Source organism: Toxotes jaculatrix, chromosome 24 (genome assembly GCF_017976425.1).
Source record: "Toxotes jaculatrix isolate fToxJac2 chromosome 24, fToxJac2.pri, whole genome shotgun sequence".
Classification (NCBI taxonomy): Eukaryota; Metazoa; Chordata; class Actinopteri; family Toxotidae; genus Toxotes; species Toxotes jaculatrix.
Genome location: NC_054417.1, coordinates 10,649,536 through 10,663,628, shown reverse-complemented (window position 1 = coordinate 10,663,628; position 14,093 = coordinate 10,649,536). Strand labels below are relative to the sequence as shown.

Here is a 14,093-nt window from a genome sequence, read left to right as displayed (position 1 = left end):
TGAGATTTCTAAAGAGCAGAGTAAGGACGACACTGAGGTCGAGACAGGAGGGCTGTCCGGATGATAAGAGCAGCGGAGGTGACCTAGAGACACAGAAGAAGGCTTGAAGACCATTGCTCAGGCTTTGTCTCTTCAGTCCAGATCAGTATTTTTTTTTTTTAGTTGTCTCCGGTGTAAATTTGATCTTAATAACTGATAAACACTCCATATTTAAAAATGTATTACATAAGAACTTCTTACATTTCCCCAAGCAGTTTGGTTTTGTAAGCACCCCTAAATCTTATTTATCCTGACAGGTTACCCAGTAGGAATATTTCTGCACCCTGAAATAATTAAATAGTTCCAAAGTCATTTGAAATATACTTACTATATAATATATTTCCCTCCTAAGTGTCTCACTCAATTTCCTGCTTATATATTGTCTATTTATCTCTGTATATAGGTACCCAGGAAGTGTTTCATTGACACTGTTGACAATAATTTAGACTGTGATTTGCGGCTGTAATCTGAAGTGTAACCCATCCTTCTTCCAGTCGCATCAGATCTCAGTTGTGAGCTGATTTCCGAAGCAGTCGTGAACGGACTCCTGTCAGCCGCAGCGGCTGAACAGTTCTACATTTATTAAGGTGGCGAGGGAGGCACCCTAGATCCTATTTTTGGGTGACGGTTGCTTGTCAGCTCTACAGTAAATACGTGACAATGCAGAGCAAAGATAAAGATGGCGTTTGTGTCTCCGAAATGTCAGCCGGAGGATTCGTATTCGACTCCCTGTGCACGTCTGAAACTACAGAGAGTTGTTTTGAATGGAGAGCGGAGGTCACAGGGTTAGAGAGGTACCACACAGAGGAGCTGACACACAATGTCAGCTCCTAACAGTGACATTTGACATTGGTTAATATTGACATGTGCTCTCCTTGTGCAGACACAAAAGATGCGTGCCGGGCTTGTTTTCCACCATAATCCATACAGACAGGGTGCAGAGCTGAGCTGACATTTACTATAGACAGGGAGACAGGCGTTTGGTGTATGTCGGCGATGAAATATGATGGCCACTGAGAAACTATGTCTGTCTGTGGTGTGTATAGCAAACACTATATATAAAAAAAAAAAAAAAAAAGACGCAGCAGTGCTGGGCCAGAGGAGGAAGGATGCTCCAAAACGTCACGGTGCAGAGGAACTTGGCTCGATAGGGAATCGAAATTTAGCAGGCCCCTCCGGAGGCAGCTGAGCGCGGTCCCCGTCTCACACCTCTGACCATGGCTAATCAATCATGACAGCTGCGTGTGCACACCCCCGTGGGTTGCCACAGTAACAGACAAGTGGCTCGATAACAGAATATTGATCGGATGTCTTGTCTTTATTTTATTCCCCTCTCCTACCTTCCCCTCAGGAGGAATCTATCTATCTTATGAAAAGTTATGAAGCACAAATAAAGCGTCTGATCCTCTTCCATGTCCTTGTGAAAGTTGAAGAACTCCAGAGGGACTCTGGAAAACAAAGTGCCACTACTCTGAGTACTACTGATGATGATGATGATGATGATGATGGAGAGACTGGGGGTTGGATTTTTGAAGATGTCCAGCGTGAGCATTCGATGTTTACAGGTGAAGATACACGTTCTTTTTTTTTTGCGTGTGCATGCGTGCGGAAACGTGCGGTAAAAGCCTCCCAGTCTGACATCCTGTTTCCTTAGCGACGGAGTCAACAGGTTGGCGTTGTCACCGGTGACACGATAACAGTAGTTCTTGCAGTTTTGTTCATGAGGAAGGCGGCTGCCAGCGAGTCCCAGGTGTGTGTGACAAGCCCTGGGAATAAACCCATACCCATATCGCCCGACCCACCTCCCCCCTGGACGGGCCTGCTGACATTCGTGCTGCCAGTTCGAATACCCATCACACTTTTGTGGACTGGGGCATGAAAAGAAATCTCCTGACCGCCATCTTGATCCAGAATGTGATACAGGTTTTTTTGGCTCAAATCCAGTGGAAAGTATTCCTTACAGTTCTCGGGAACTGAGCCTTTAAAAGGTCACCCCTCCCCCACCCACGGAAAACCTACCATCCTCACACCCTCTGGATACCTCTCCCAGCATGTCACTGTAGGGTTTCCAGCTCTGACCTAGTAGTACTCCTCATAGTTCTTGGGGTTGAGGCAGTACAGGATTCCCCCGCCAAAGGAGAAGATGGTCCCCCCCCAGGCCAGGCCGTAGCCCCAGTTGAACTCGTGGTAGATTCTCAGGCTGATGCTCTCGATGAACTTGATGGGGTAGAGGACCAAACTGCAGGCCTGGAGGACGACTGGAAGACAGAGACACAGACGGTAACTACACCTACAATTTTTCACTCATCCTGTAAAAAAAACTCAACATTTAACAGACGGATTGGCACAAACTTTTGCAGATGATGTGTCCTACATATCCCCTGACTTTTCCCTCTAGCACCATTATGAAGCTGATATTTGTTAGTGAGCTTATAGATCATGTAGGAAATGAACCAGATAACAAGGAAGGAAGATTAGATTTAAAAAAAATTAAAATATACTGTAGTCAGTGGCTATTATAAGGAGATACCAGCCTGAGCAAGCCAGGAGGAGACAGGAGGGTTTAAATCATCACTCTCATCATTATTTGAATGATTAATTGTAGAATCAAGAAGTACATTCTGAACAAACTTGATTTAAAATGGGTTTCCTGTAAAGTTTAATGAGTTGGGCTCCATGGGATTTGGTCACTTTTCTTCTTTTAAAATCTTTAGCAAAAAAAAAGAAAGTAGAAAAATAGCAGAAATTAGCATCAACTGGGTCGAGAAGAGAGCCGCATGCCCTCAGGGGGAGTCATTTAGCTCTGTTAATTTCATTTAGCACGTTTTAGGACAAACAAAATAAATCAAACTTGATCAGACGGGAGGGGAGGAGAGGGAGCGATGGTGGAGAAAAGGAGAGAGGATGTAACAGAGAGGGAGGGCAGAGACAGAGGAGAAGGATCAGACTAGAAGGTCAAGTTTAGGAAGGGATGGAAGGATGAGGGGAGGTGAAAGCATGGAGGGAGGGGGCAGAGGTAGATGGCAGTACAACAAAGGAGAACACATCAATCGTTATTTCTTCAAAGGGAATTCATCTTGGGGGAACATAAACAAGCTCTGGCTCTGGCATCATTTCCAAAAAACACACAAATATTAACACAGACGGAGTGAAAAACAAGATTTAAAGATGTAGCTGGTTGTTAAGAAGTGTGTATGTGATCACAGCCAGCGCATAAACCTATAGCGTTGATGGATTATCCAGGAGAATCCCCGAAAGGTTTAACATGAAATTTACAGCATGGGAAAATACATCCAGAACCCGTGGCACGCCCACTTCCACTTTATTCAAATTTCCACTTCACTTCTGTGGCTCATACGGTGTGTGACTGAGAAAAACGTCTCACAGGCAACACATCCAGCTTTGCAAAAAATGATAATGTTTCCAATTATTCCAGGAAGTGAGAATTGGGGGACAAAAATGTGGAAATTTCACACTTGTCCGACTTGAGGCTGGAGCTGACTGGGGGAAATGAAACGGACAGGCGTGACGCCCTGCTGTGACCCTGCTGGGCCCGAATCAGAAAAATAGGATTTTCTCCAAATGAGTTTGAGGGGAGAGGAAAAGTGTGTGAGTGTGAATGTAATGTGTGTGTGTGCGTGTGTAGCCTGTGTGTGCCTGTTTAATCAATAAGTAAGGATTATCATTTAAATGCATGTCAGTTTTCAATGTGATTACCCTGCAACCTTCCAGTTACCTTGTCTAAACTGGCTAATTAAGTAATCTTTGTGTGTGTGCGTGTGTGAGTCATTAAGGATGTGTATTTTAGTGCATAATGAGTGAGCAGTGCTGGTGTGATTGTGTACGGACTGCAGTTCATGTGTTCATGCGTACGCGTGCGCTCACCTGCAGCGAAGAGCATAAAAGCGACGGGTGCGTAAAATCGCCGTCTCGTGCCGATGCACACGGCAACCAGAGCGACCAGGAATGACATCAGCACCAGGGCCCCGCCCCCTAGCAACAGGGCCAGGGTAGCAACCTGCCAGTCTGGGAAAGGGAGGGGAGGTAGGTAGGGAGGAAGGTGGGGCAGAAAGGGAGGAGAAGGAAGGTGGATAAAAAAAAAAGAAATAAAAGTGGTTAAGAGACGCAGAAAGAAAAAAAAAAAGTGACCCGAATGCAACATTCAAGAAATTGTTGCGTAAAAATAAACATTCATGAATAAATGCAACAGAGCGAATGCATACCAGGGCTAAAAATGAAATGCACAAGACCCTGAGGGTGACCTGGGAGGAGAGACAGAGCCACAAGAGACATGTTATTTCATTTGACATTTTTTTTATATGACTGCCTTTACCTCCATCAGGTATGTCGATCAGGGGGAGAAGGAGCAAGGTGGGAGGAGAGGAAAGAAGGAATGAAAGGGAGGGATCAAAGGAGGAAAAGGCAGCATGGTGAGAGGAAGGAAGTAAAGAAAGAGGGAGGGAAGGAGAAGCGGAGAGGACAAGTACATGGCATGGAAGAAAGAAAAGAAGAGGAGGTGAAAGGAAGGAGGAGAGGAAGGGATGGGTCGGGAGGGTAAAAGGAAGGGAGAAGAGAATAAAAACAGGTGATGAAAATAAAAAAGGAAGGAAATATACTACTACTTATTCTACTACTAATAGACAAAGGAAGGAAAGAAGGAAAGGGGGAGAAGCAGGCAAGGTAAGAAAGGTAGGTGGAAGGAAAGAGGGAACAAATAAAAGAAAAAACAGGGGAACAAATGAATGATCAGAACAGCAATGGAAACAAAGGGAATCAAGGAACAAAGGGGAACTGAGGGGAAAAAAAGGGAGAGACAAGTTGAAGCAAGATGAAGAGAGGTTTGGTGGCAACAAGGCGGCAAGTGTTTCAGAGAGGGTGATGGGCGATAAAAGAGGAGACACATGCAAGTGGAGAGGCACCGGCATAATGTTACAAGGACAGAGAGAGGGCAGCATGAAAAGAAATGCCAAAAGGAGGAGAAGAGCAGGAGGAGAGGGAGGTGGAGGAGGAGGGTGGTGAAGGCAGAGGGGAGAGAAGAGGAGGAGGAGGAGGAAAAGGAGGTGAGGAGGGCATGAAGGATGCTGGGGACAGAGCAGCACTGAGTGAAAGTAATGAAGAGAGAAAGCACTTAGTATACCTGAGCTGACAAAAAGCCTCGGCTAAAAAGCTTTGCTGGCATGTTATCAAATATCTGTCCGCATTTATATATAGGGAGAACTGTGGCTTGATGCACACTGAACTAGCACACACACACACACACATATACTCACACACACACAGACTTTGCCAGCTAGATTACAGCTAACATCTGTACAGCTGCCACATTGGCTGTTTGGGGCTAATAAACACTGACTGCACAAATGGTTCAGGGGCTCCAATTTGCACAAATAGCACCAGGTGAAAATTCTCTACACTTTCTTCCTGAACACACACTTTCTTCCTGAAGGCCTGGTCCCAGCAGTTAAGTGGCACAGGAAAATGTAAATGTGCTTCTTGATGAAATATGTGGTTAAAAAAGAGTCGAGATGTGGTGACGGCTCAGAGGATCAGCTGCTGAAAATAACCGCTAAACACGCTAGCCTGTCTGAATTTAGACTAGTGCTTGTGACTGTCCAGATCTCTGTGTCCTCAAGAGGTGAGCACCATCAATATGGCTTGTTACTGGTCCATGGTGGGAATTCATATGTCGAAGTCACTGTGAAAAATGAATGTGGGTTGACAGAATGACATAATCCACCAACCACGGCGATTCCCCCTGATTTTGATACAAAATTTTGTTTCCTTCTGCCACTGGGACTTTAGGGGAAGGACGCACACACGAGGACACATACACACCTTGTCATTTAATCCATCTGGGCGCAGAGGGAGAAAAGATTTGACCGTCTCTCTAACCTTTTATTCCACCTGTCTGCCTTCACACTGTGATCAGATGTGATGCTGTCAAATTGGCCCGGGCTCATGTAAAAGCTGCTGCGAAAACCTATTTCTGTACAAGAGCCCTACAACCAGAACGTGCTATATTACAAAAAATACATAAATAAAATAATATGTACTCCTCGAGGACTTACGGGAGCTTTTAAAGGACAAACTTCAAAACTGTAAGTTCTGGATAAAAACATCAATGAGCCGCATGTGACAAAGAAATGTGGCAGTTGTCCTGCAGAGCTATTTAAGTGAATTTATTTTACAGCTATGCATGTTGTGTAATAATAGGCGATGCCTAAATATTGAAAAAAAAATATTGCTTATGAAAGATGGATGGTGGAGGAGAGAGATAAGGAAAGATGAGAGATTTAGAGGCAGAGGGAGGGAGAGACAGATAGAGCTGAAAGATGAGATGCAGAGGTGGATAGTGATAGGCGGGAGAAAGAGGTGGGGAAATGAAAGATAGAAAGCAGGAAGAAGATGGAGAGTGATAGAGAGCAGAAAGAAGAGAGGAGGAAAAAAGAGAGAGATATGGTAGGATCTGAAGACTTTTGTGTCACCACGGCAAAGCACACAAAGCAGTTTTTCGGTCTGAATGATGCTGCTGATTAGGAAGGTGACACCAGAGGTCGTTTTCTGGACAAACACCTATTCAGCTTTATTAAAAAATTGTTTCCTGGCAACAAAGGTATTCCTACGTGATCAACAAACGGATACTTTCCAGCCTGTGGCTCCGATCTGCTCGTGTGTGGGTTTGCACGCACATGTTCGCATCCCATTTTAGTTGAAGGCCCCTCAGGCAAAAAAAAAATTGTGAATTTGACTTGAAGTCAGCTCGACAAATGCAACTACATCGAGGTAAATCAGAGAGCTTTAACCCCCCAAAATGTTGCCCTGTATAAGCAATGCAACGAGATATGCAGGAGCGGGATGAGAGACAGGCAGATGGAAGTGGAGGGTGGAAAGTCATTCATGTTCAACTTCCCTTAAAGAATCAGGAGTTAGCAAAGCTGGAATCCCATCAGTGATGCCTCACAAACAAAAAGAAGACTAACATCTCAGATCTTCAGATATTCATCCGTAAATGGAGAAAAAGCAGGGCTGTGGCTGCTCTCCCTAAACGTGGGCGCTCAGCGACCGGGACTTTTGGTCATTTTTAATCCCTAAATTTAACCAAAGAGCATGAAGGTTTAAAAATAGGAGGTTTGATGAAAGAAGACGGCGAGTTAACACCAGAGGACGAACTGGATTAAATCCAGTTTTGTACATTTTAAACAGATAATTGAGAATTTGTTTATTTTAAGGTTTTTACCACATGCTGCTGTTGCTGCTGCCGTGATACTGTAATTGCTTTGAAGAAAGCTTGATTTGCATCCATGTGTGTTTGAGCACATGCACTTCTCTTTTCCCATCATGCCCCCAGTATGTGTATGTGTGTGTTTGAGTTTGGCAGACGGCAGGGGGGGGGGCTGCAGGTTCCTTGCTATTCCCCTGTCTGTCTGTCTGTCTGCCACAGAACTGAATGCCACATCATTTCCCATTCCTCGTTCAGCTGCTACAAATAGAACGGGTGTCTCTGGGGGCTCACTGAGAGGAGAGATGGAGTCATAGGAGGAGGGGGGGGGGGGGGGGGGGCAAGGGAGGAGGAGAAGAGGGAAAGAGGGAAAAGAGGGGAGAGGTATGACCCTGGAGAAAATGGAAAGGAGAGATAGAGATGGAGAGGGCTGAGGAAAAGTAGGATGGCGAAATCATAAAGAGAGAATGATTAACGTTAGAAAGAAACGACAAAGGCCTCGGGGAGGAAAAGGGAACAGGGAAGTAGGGAAGAGAGGAGGAGAAAAGGGAATGACAAACAAAGAAAAAAGAGATGGGGTGGAAAAAATAGGATTGAGAACTGAGAAAAAGACCATTCATTTAGTAAATATGAAAGGCTGAAAGAGTATAAGCGACGAAAGGATCGATAGACTGATAGAGAAAGATGAGAGGGGCAGAGAGCGAGGAGCCAACGTTTATGGGAGGGTTTTTAGACCCTCAGTGGTCAATGATCTCACGTCTGTGACAACAAAGACAAAAAGACAAAAGACAAAAAACACCGACACCACTTTGCACTAAATTTGTTTAAAATCAACATCTGTCCAAAAAAAAAAAACCAAGGACATCTTTTGGCATTTACTCTTAAATGTGTAAATATTAAGCATGCAAAATCGGTTAACGCGCCGAAAACACACAGCGTGGTTTCCTTGCTTTTACTGACGGTTTAAGAAACTCAGGCTGTAGGAAAATCCAACAGCGAGTTGGGGAAACTGCTCTCAAGGTCAGGTCAATGACAAACCCATTGGTAGCAACGGCACATCTTTTGTTCTCAGCAATTTGTTGCTGCTGCATTTGAAGCGGTGGATGTCTTTTAGCCGTCTAAACAAAGGACCCGAGGAAAAGGGAAGAAAGGATGGGGAGAGGGGAAGAGCAGAAAGAAAGGGGGGAACAACAGAAGGGAAGGATGAATGGAGGAGAAGAGGAGGAGGTGGTTTGCTGATCAGTCTGAAAAGAGGAGAAAAGGAGGGAAAAAAAAGGAGTGACTGCAAGGCAGAGAGAGAAGAAAGGGAAAAGAAAGCAGGCTGGCTTCCAGGTGAAACTTCTTAGGGTTCAGACATCTTTGAGATGAGCACAGAGCGTGTGTGTGTGTGTGTGTGTGTGCGTGTGTGTGTGTGTGTGTGTGTGCGAGTGTGTGTGTTAGGGAATTCAAATCCAGGATTTCTGTGGAGAACTATCAAATCTCACCAACTGACAATACTTGAGTCTTAGACCACTGGTTAAGAAAGTATCTTTACAGAAGTGTTGTGACGTGATGTATAAAAATAAAAAATGTATGATGAAAATGAGACTGTCACAAAGGCAACCTCGACTAAAATACATAAGAAATATATAAAATAGAAAACTAAAGCACAACCAGCTGCCAAAATTAACACTGTCTCACAAAGTTGGGATTTTAGATGCAGACCAACATCTCTCTGCATTTCACATTGTAGCTCTTAGCCATGCTTTTAGAAAGAGAACAATTTTAGGTTGCAGTTTATCTTAGCTGGTCTGCAGGATTGGAAATATTGAACCGCAAAGCCACTGCTGGAGAAAAGAAGGAAGTTGTAAAATACTGATAGAAAAGGGGAAAAAAGTCATTTCTGATCTCTTCAAAATATACTGCTAATACAAAACTATCAATTAATTATATTACATACTTATTTAATTAATTGCAGCGATGGACCTGACACCCCAGGTCTGGCGGTTGGTCCTGGATTGTGGGCCTGAATATGGAGGACTTGAGTGATGAGTGAGGAGAAGGGGTTTTGTGGATAATGCTCATTAGGACATGTTAGCATGTCAACGCAGTAAACTAAGACGATGAACCTGGGAATCATTATACCCGCTGAACATATGTATGTGAGCATTGTCAACTCTGATGTTTGCAAAAAAAAAAACACAAAAGACACAGAAATAGAATGATGAAGGATAAATACAATACACTATATAATGAACGAGGGGTGATTTTGGACCCTGGCATGGAGCAAGTGCAGTAGCTCATGTGTAACAATGTAATATGTATAGAAAATGAAAATAAAACTATGTTACACTGTGTTAAAAGATAAATAACTTATGAAAAGAATATTTTTGACATCTTTAATTGACTGTAATCTGTGCTACATATATAACAGGTCTCTAAAGACCTGGGGGATGTCTGGGAAATGTTGTATCCTCCCTTTACTGTAGCCTCCTCCATATTGGACTGGTCATGAGGGCTTGCTGTTGTCAACATTTACCAAAGCTGAACTTTCAAGCAGATTTACTTTGCCCCCACGAGCAAGTCCACTGCTTTTCTAATCTTGGTGATTCCACTGGAGTGAATAACCATCTCCACAAAGTTTCACCATTTTAAATGTTGGAGGTGTGACGACGCCTTAGAGGCACGTTTAAAAAAGGAAACTAGTTTGGAAACTGGCTTTTCCCTATTTGTTTTTTTTTTTTTTTGCGGTACGGTGGCCCAGCAGGCTCAAACATCCCCTTGCTAAAGTTTCCATGTGCGAGTCAATAAATATCTACAAACTGCAGCCAGGGCTGCTCTGTAGTAGCCCTGCTTTCGAAAAAAAAAAAAAAAAAAGCCAAGATGGATGAATAGACAATTTTCCCGCAGCAATCAATTCCGACTCACAACACAAGCGAATGGTCACAGTGAATGAAAAGGATGAGCTAAATGAACAGAAAGTGCTGCTTTGGTCTGTTGTCTGTCTGTGGAACAAGCCAGAGGAGCTGGCACAAACAGGGAGTGATTTATTTTTTACAGATCAATGTGTGTGCATTGGTAAGGCTCACACACACACTTACAAGCCGACGCACACCCGCCGCGCCGAGACATCTAATTAGGGAGTCCAGGTCTGGAGTCTGGATGTGTGTGTGTGTGTGTGTGAGAAGCATAGAAAGAAAGGAACTGGGATAAGCTGTGGTCACAAAGTGTGCCACTGAATGTGTGAGTGTGTGCGTCGAGGTCCTGGGAGAGAAGGTGCAGACATGCAACAACAGAGAAATCAGAGTTTGACATGAAATATTCAGCTCGGCTTCAGAGGAGACTGTCCAGAAATAGGTCAGCTCGATGTGCTAGCCTCTTATTGGCACAAACACACATGCACACACAGTCACACACCAATTTACACTGACATACAGACACCCAGACTCCCCTTCTGCCACCAATGCACACACACACACACACAGGGAGACACTTGCATTCAAATGCCTGCACACACGGTGCAGTTGCTACAAACGCACACACGCAGACACATGCAAAATCATGACTTATGGACTTTTCAAATAGCAGCTCTGCAGACAGACAGTGTGTGTGTTTATGTGTGAGAGAGTGGCAACAATGTGTGTATAACAAAGAGGCACAAAAAGATAAGATAGTGTGATGGCTTGCAGGCCGTTTAAATGAATCCCTTTTAATGTCGTCGTATATAATTAGCAGCAGTCAGCTCCCAGTGTCACACTCGTAGTAAATAAAACCACTTTCCCCTCAATTAAAGTAATGCTCCTGAACTCGGTTTCCCTGGAAACCTATCCAACATCCCAGATCAGCCCCTCCTCCCCCCCCCCCCCCCCCCCCCGCCCTAAAACTGCAAGACCTCTCCTGGGCACCACAACAAGGCTGTTTTGTAGACAACAAAAGAAGAGAGGGAGGATAGAAAAAAGAATATGACAGGATGAGCTCTATATCAAGTATCCCCCCCCCCCCACGTGGAAAAATGAATTAATTAGGTGCAGGTAAGTGGCACCACCCAGCTGAGTTGACGAGTTTTACCGTGACAGTGGTGCCAGTTTTGCAGCATCATTATAAAGAGGCGAAAACAGGCTGGAAATGAGCAGCAAACTGGTTTTTTTAGTGTGTGGTCTCACAAATGGGAGATCATCCACTATCAGACATTAGAAATGTTACTGTTACTGCTACTAACTGTATTTTCTGTCTTATATTTTGATATTAAATATTATATACCAATTATTTTGTTGATTAACAAATCAAAATTGAGAAAAAACACAAAAAAAATGGCCATGTTGACATATTAAAATGATTTGTTTTGTCCTGACATCAGGTCAAAATGTTCAATTTACCATCATGGAAAACAGGAAATATTTTATCCTCTCTGCTTAAAAATGACATAAAGAATGAATCAATTATTAAATTTGTCACAGATTAATATCTGTCTGAATCGTTCTGCCTCTTCTGGTTTTTATAACAAGCATTGACAAGCATTCACCTCTATTTCTCCACCAAATCCCTCCTTGGAAGACCTGTGGCAGTCAGCGACTTGTGCGCCCATGAACATCAGAGTTAGCATTTGCCACACGTTTGTGTTTTCAAAATGTCACATGTCTGTAGCTTTTAGAGTAGGAAAAGAGGAGCAGGGAAAAGGAACGTGAGGGGCTGTCACTGGTAACAGAAAGCTGGGGGTGCAGGTATAACCAGCTGCATCAGTTACATTTTTATCCCTGGGCCGTTTTTTTTTTTTTTTTCTTTTTCTCCTTCAGAATCAAAAGCCGAGATCAAATAAGTTAAACTTACATGGACTGTAATTCTGTTTGAAGTGCACTCCAGCCCTGGCAAAATCCCTTCATTTCACCTCTACAGTTATTAATGTGGAGATCCCGGTAGAGTCACAGGTTGACAGGGACTGTCAGGGTGAGGCTTTGATATGGTTGGTTTGAGACAGCAGGGAGTCACAATGCTGGTCAGGACAATATCTTTCTATGCCAATTGTTTCCCTCTAGGATTTGGCTGCTGGAGGTGATGAGGCATCCCTCCTCACCTTGAGCGGCTTCAGCATCATTACTTGCTGTCAATCAGAACAACTCTTTGTTCTCTAGGATATAAAAACTATAGTTGATGCTTAATGGAGGTAAATACACTGATGGAAGAGCACCGTGTCCGGTGCGCACGGGACAGGATGGATGGAGCGGTTGTTCTTATCTTTAAAAGCCCGTGCATTGTGACTCCCCCCCCCCCCCCCCCCCCCCTTCTCATTACCTGAGCCCAGCGTGCTGCTGCACTGCCAGTTCTCGGTGCTCGTAGGTTTCCAGCAGGACTCCCACAGAGACAGGTAGTACTGGTCGTCGGCGGTCACCCACGCCGGGCTCATCACGGCTCCCACATCCAGGCAGAGCGCCAGGAAGACGCACACCAGCCCGACCAGCTTCAGCGGCGTCAGCGGGGAACTGCGCGCCGACTCCTCCGTCTCGGTGACAGCAGAGGACATGGCGAGGCTGGAGAGGCAAAAGAGGGTTCAGAACCCGGGGAGGATGGCGATGTGTGTCTGTGTGTGTTAATGTGAAGTCCGTCCTCACGGTGTCTGGATGTACGCGAAAGTCGGGCGGGGAGAGCCGATGCTGCTGCTGCTGCTGCTGGTGCCACCGCAGCCGCCTGCGTTGCGCGCTGCACGGACACTCCGCCTGTAGGCACCGCTGCGCCGCGTACCGGAGATCTCCACCATATACAGCGCTGACGTCAAGGCTCCGAGGGCTCAGCAGGTGCTACAGGGTCCTAGAGAGAGAGAGAGAGAGAGGAGAGAGAGAGAGAGAGAGAGAGAGAGAGAGAGAGAGAGAGAGAGAGAGAGAGGGAGAGAGAGAGAGAGAGAGAGAGAGAGAGAGAGAGCCCGGGCCTTAGAAAGGATTTGAGAAATACCTTGGTCCTAAACCTAAAATTAAAATTAAATGTTATGTCTCTACACAGACAGTTATATAAACTCAGCACAGGATAAGCTAAGACTTTATTCATCCTTCAAAAGTCCAATATTCACCCTCCTTTTAGCTCTGCTTTGGGCTCCAGCTCTTCAGCTGCTTTATTATCCCACGAGAGCAGTGTGAGTGAAGCACAAAATCAGTAACCGGCTGAAGAAAGTAAAACAATGAGCACAAAGATGCTAAAATGTCCAGAGAGCTGAAGACAAACAACAAAAGTGGTGGATAATTCTCTAATCAACCTGAGCAAGACCTATAGATCCAGCATTTTATTTAGAAGATGAAGAATGTGTTAGTGTTTCATTGGAAAGTAACACAGTCTGGCTTTAAGTCCTACTTGTTTCAGGTATGAGTAGTGCCACCTTGAAACCTCAAAATTGATAATAAGATGACTTCATCTAAAGAAATTGAGGGAAAGGGATCATTAGAAGCAAGATAAATGATCTGACCTCGTCAGCCTTTTATTCCCACATAACTTCGGGAAAATTCGATTTTGGGATCCATTATTCGATTAAATATTAAGGCCTTCCTTTTCGGTGGAGAGAGAAGCAAAAAGCGGGAGAGAAAAGGAGAGAAAACACGGTGACGGAGCAGGAGAAAGTGGGAGGCACATGAAGGAATATTATTGTTTCTTCTGCATACTAATGCCAAAGCCAGAGATGAGACGGAGAGAAAGACAGAGATGAGACAGGGAGAGATGGGAGGAACGACGCCAAGAAAGCAGAGGTGAGCAGGTTCAGGGAGGGCAGCCATCCATATGTTTTATTCAACCAGAAAGGAAGGAGGGATGGAGAGACTGATGGGAGGAAATGATGGCCTTGTTTACTCCCCATCAGGACAACAATGAGTGATGATGA

At 44.5% G+C, this 14,093-nt stretch overlaps 1 protein-coding gene across 1 annotated transcript; it reads right to left on the bottom strand.

Annotated features, from left to right (window-relative positions):
• Positions 1 to 2,118: 2,118 nt before the first annotated feature.
• LOC121178132 (transmembrane protein 47-like) lies at positions 2,119 to 12,872 on the bottom strand. Its single transcript, XM_041032658.1, has 4 exons — positions 12,844 to 12,872; positions 12,527 to 12,762; positions 3,925 to 4,065; positions 2,119 to 2,297 (listed from the first exon to the last, which is right to left on the bottom strand). Exons 2-4 carry the CDS (start codon positions 12,753 to 12,755, stop codon positions 2,119 to 2,121), a joined length of 549 nt encoding a protein of 182 aa, XP_040888592.1. The 5' UTR covers positions 12,756 to 12,762; positions 12,844 to 12,872.
• Between the last annotated feature and the right edge of the window lie 1,221 nt (positions 12,873 to 14,093).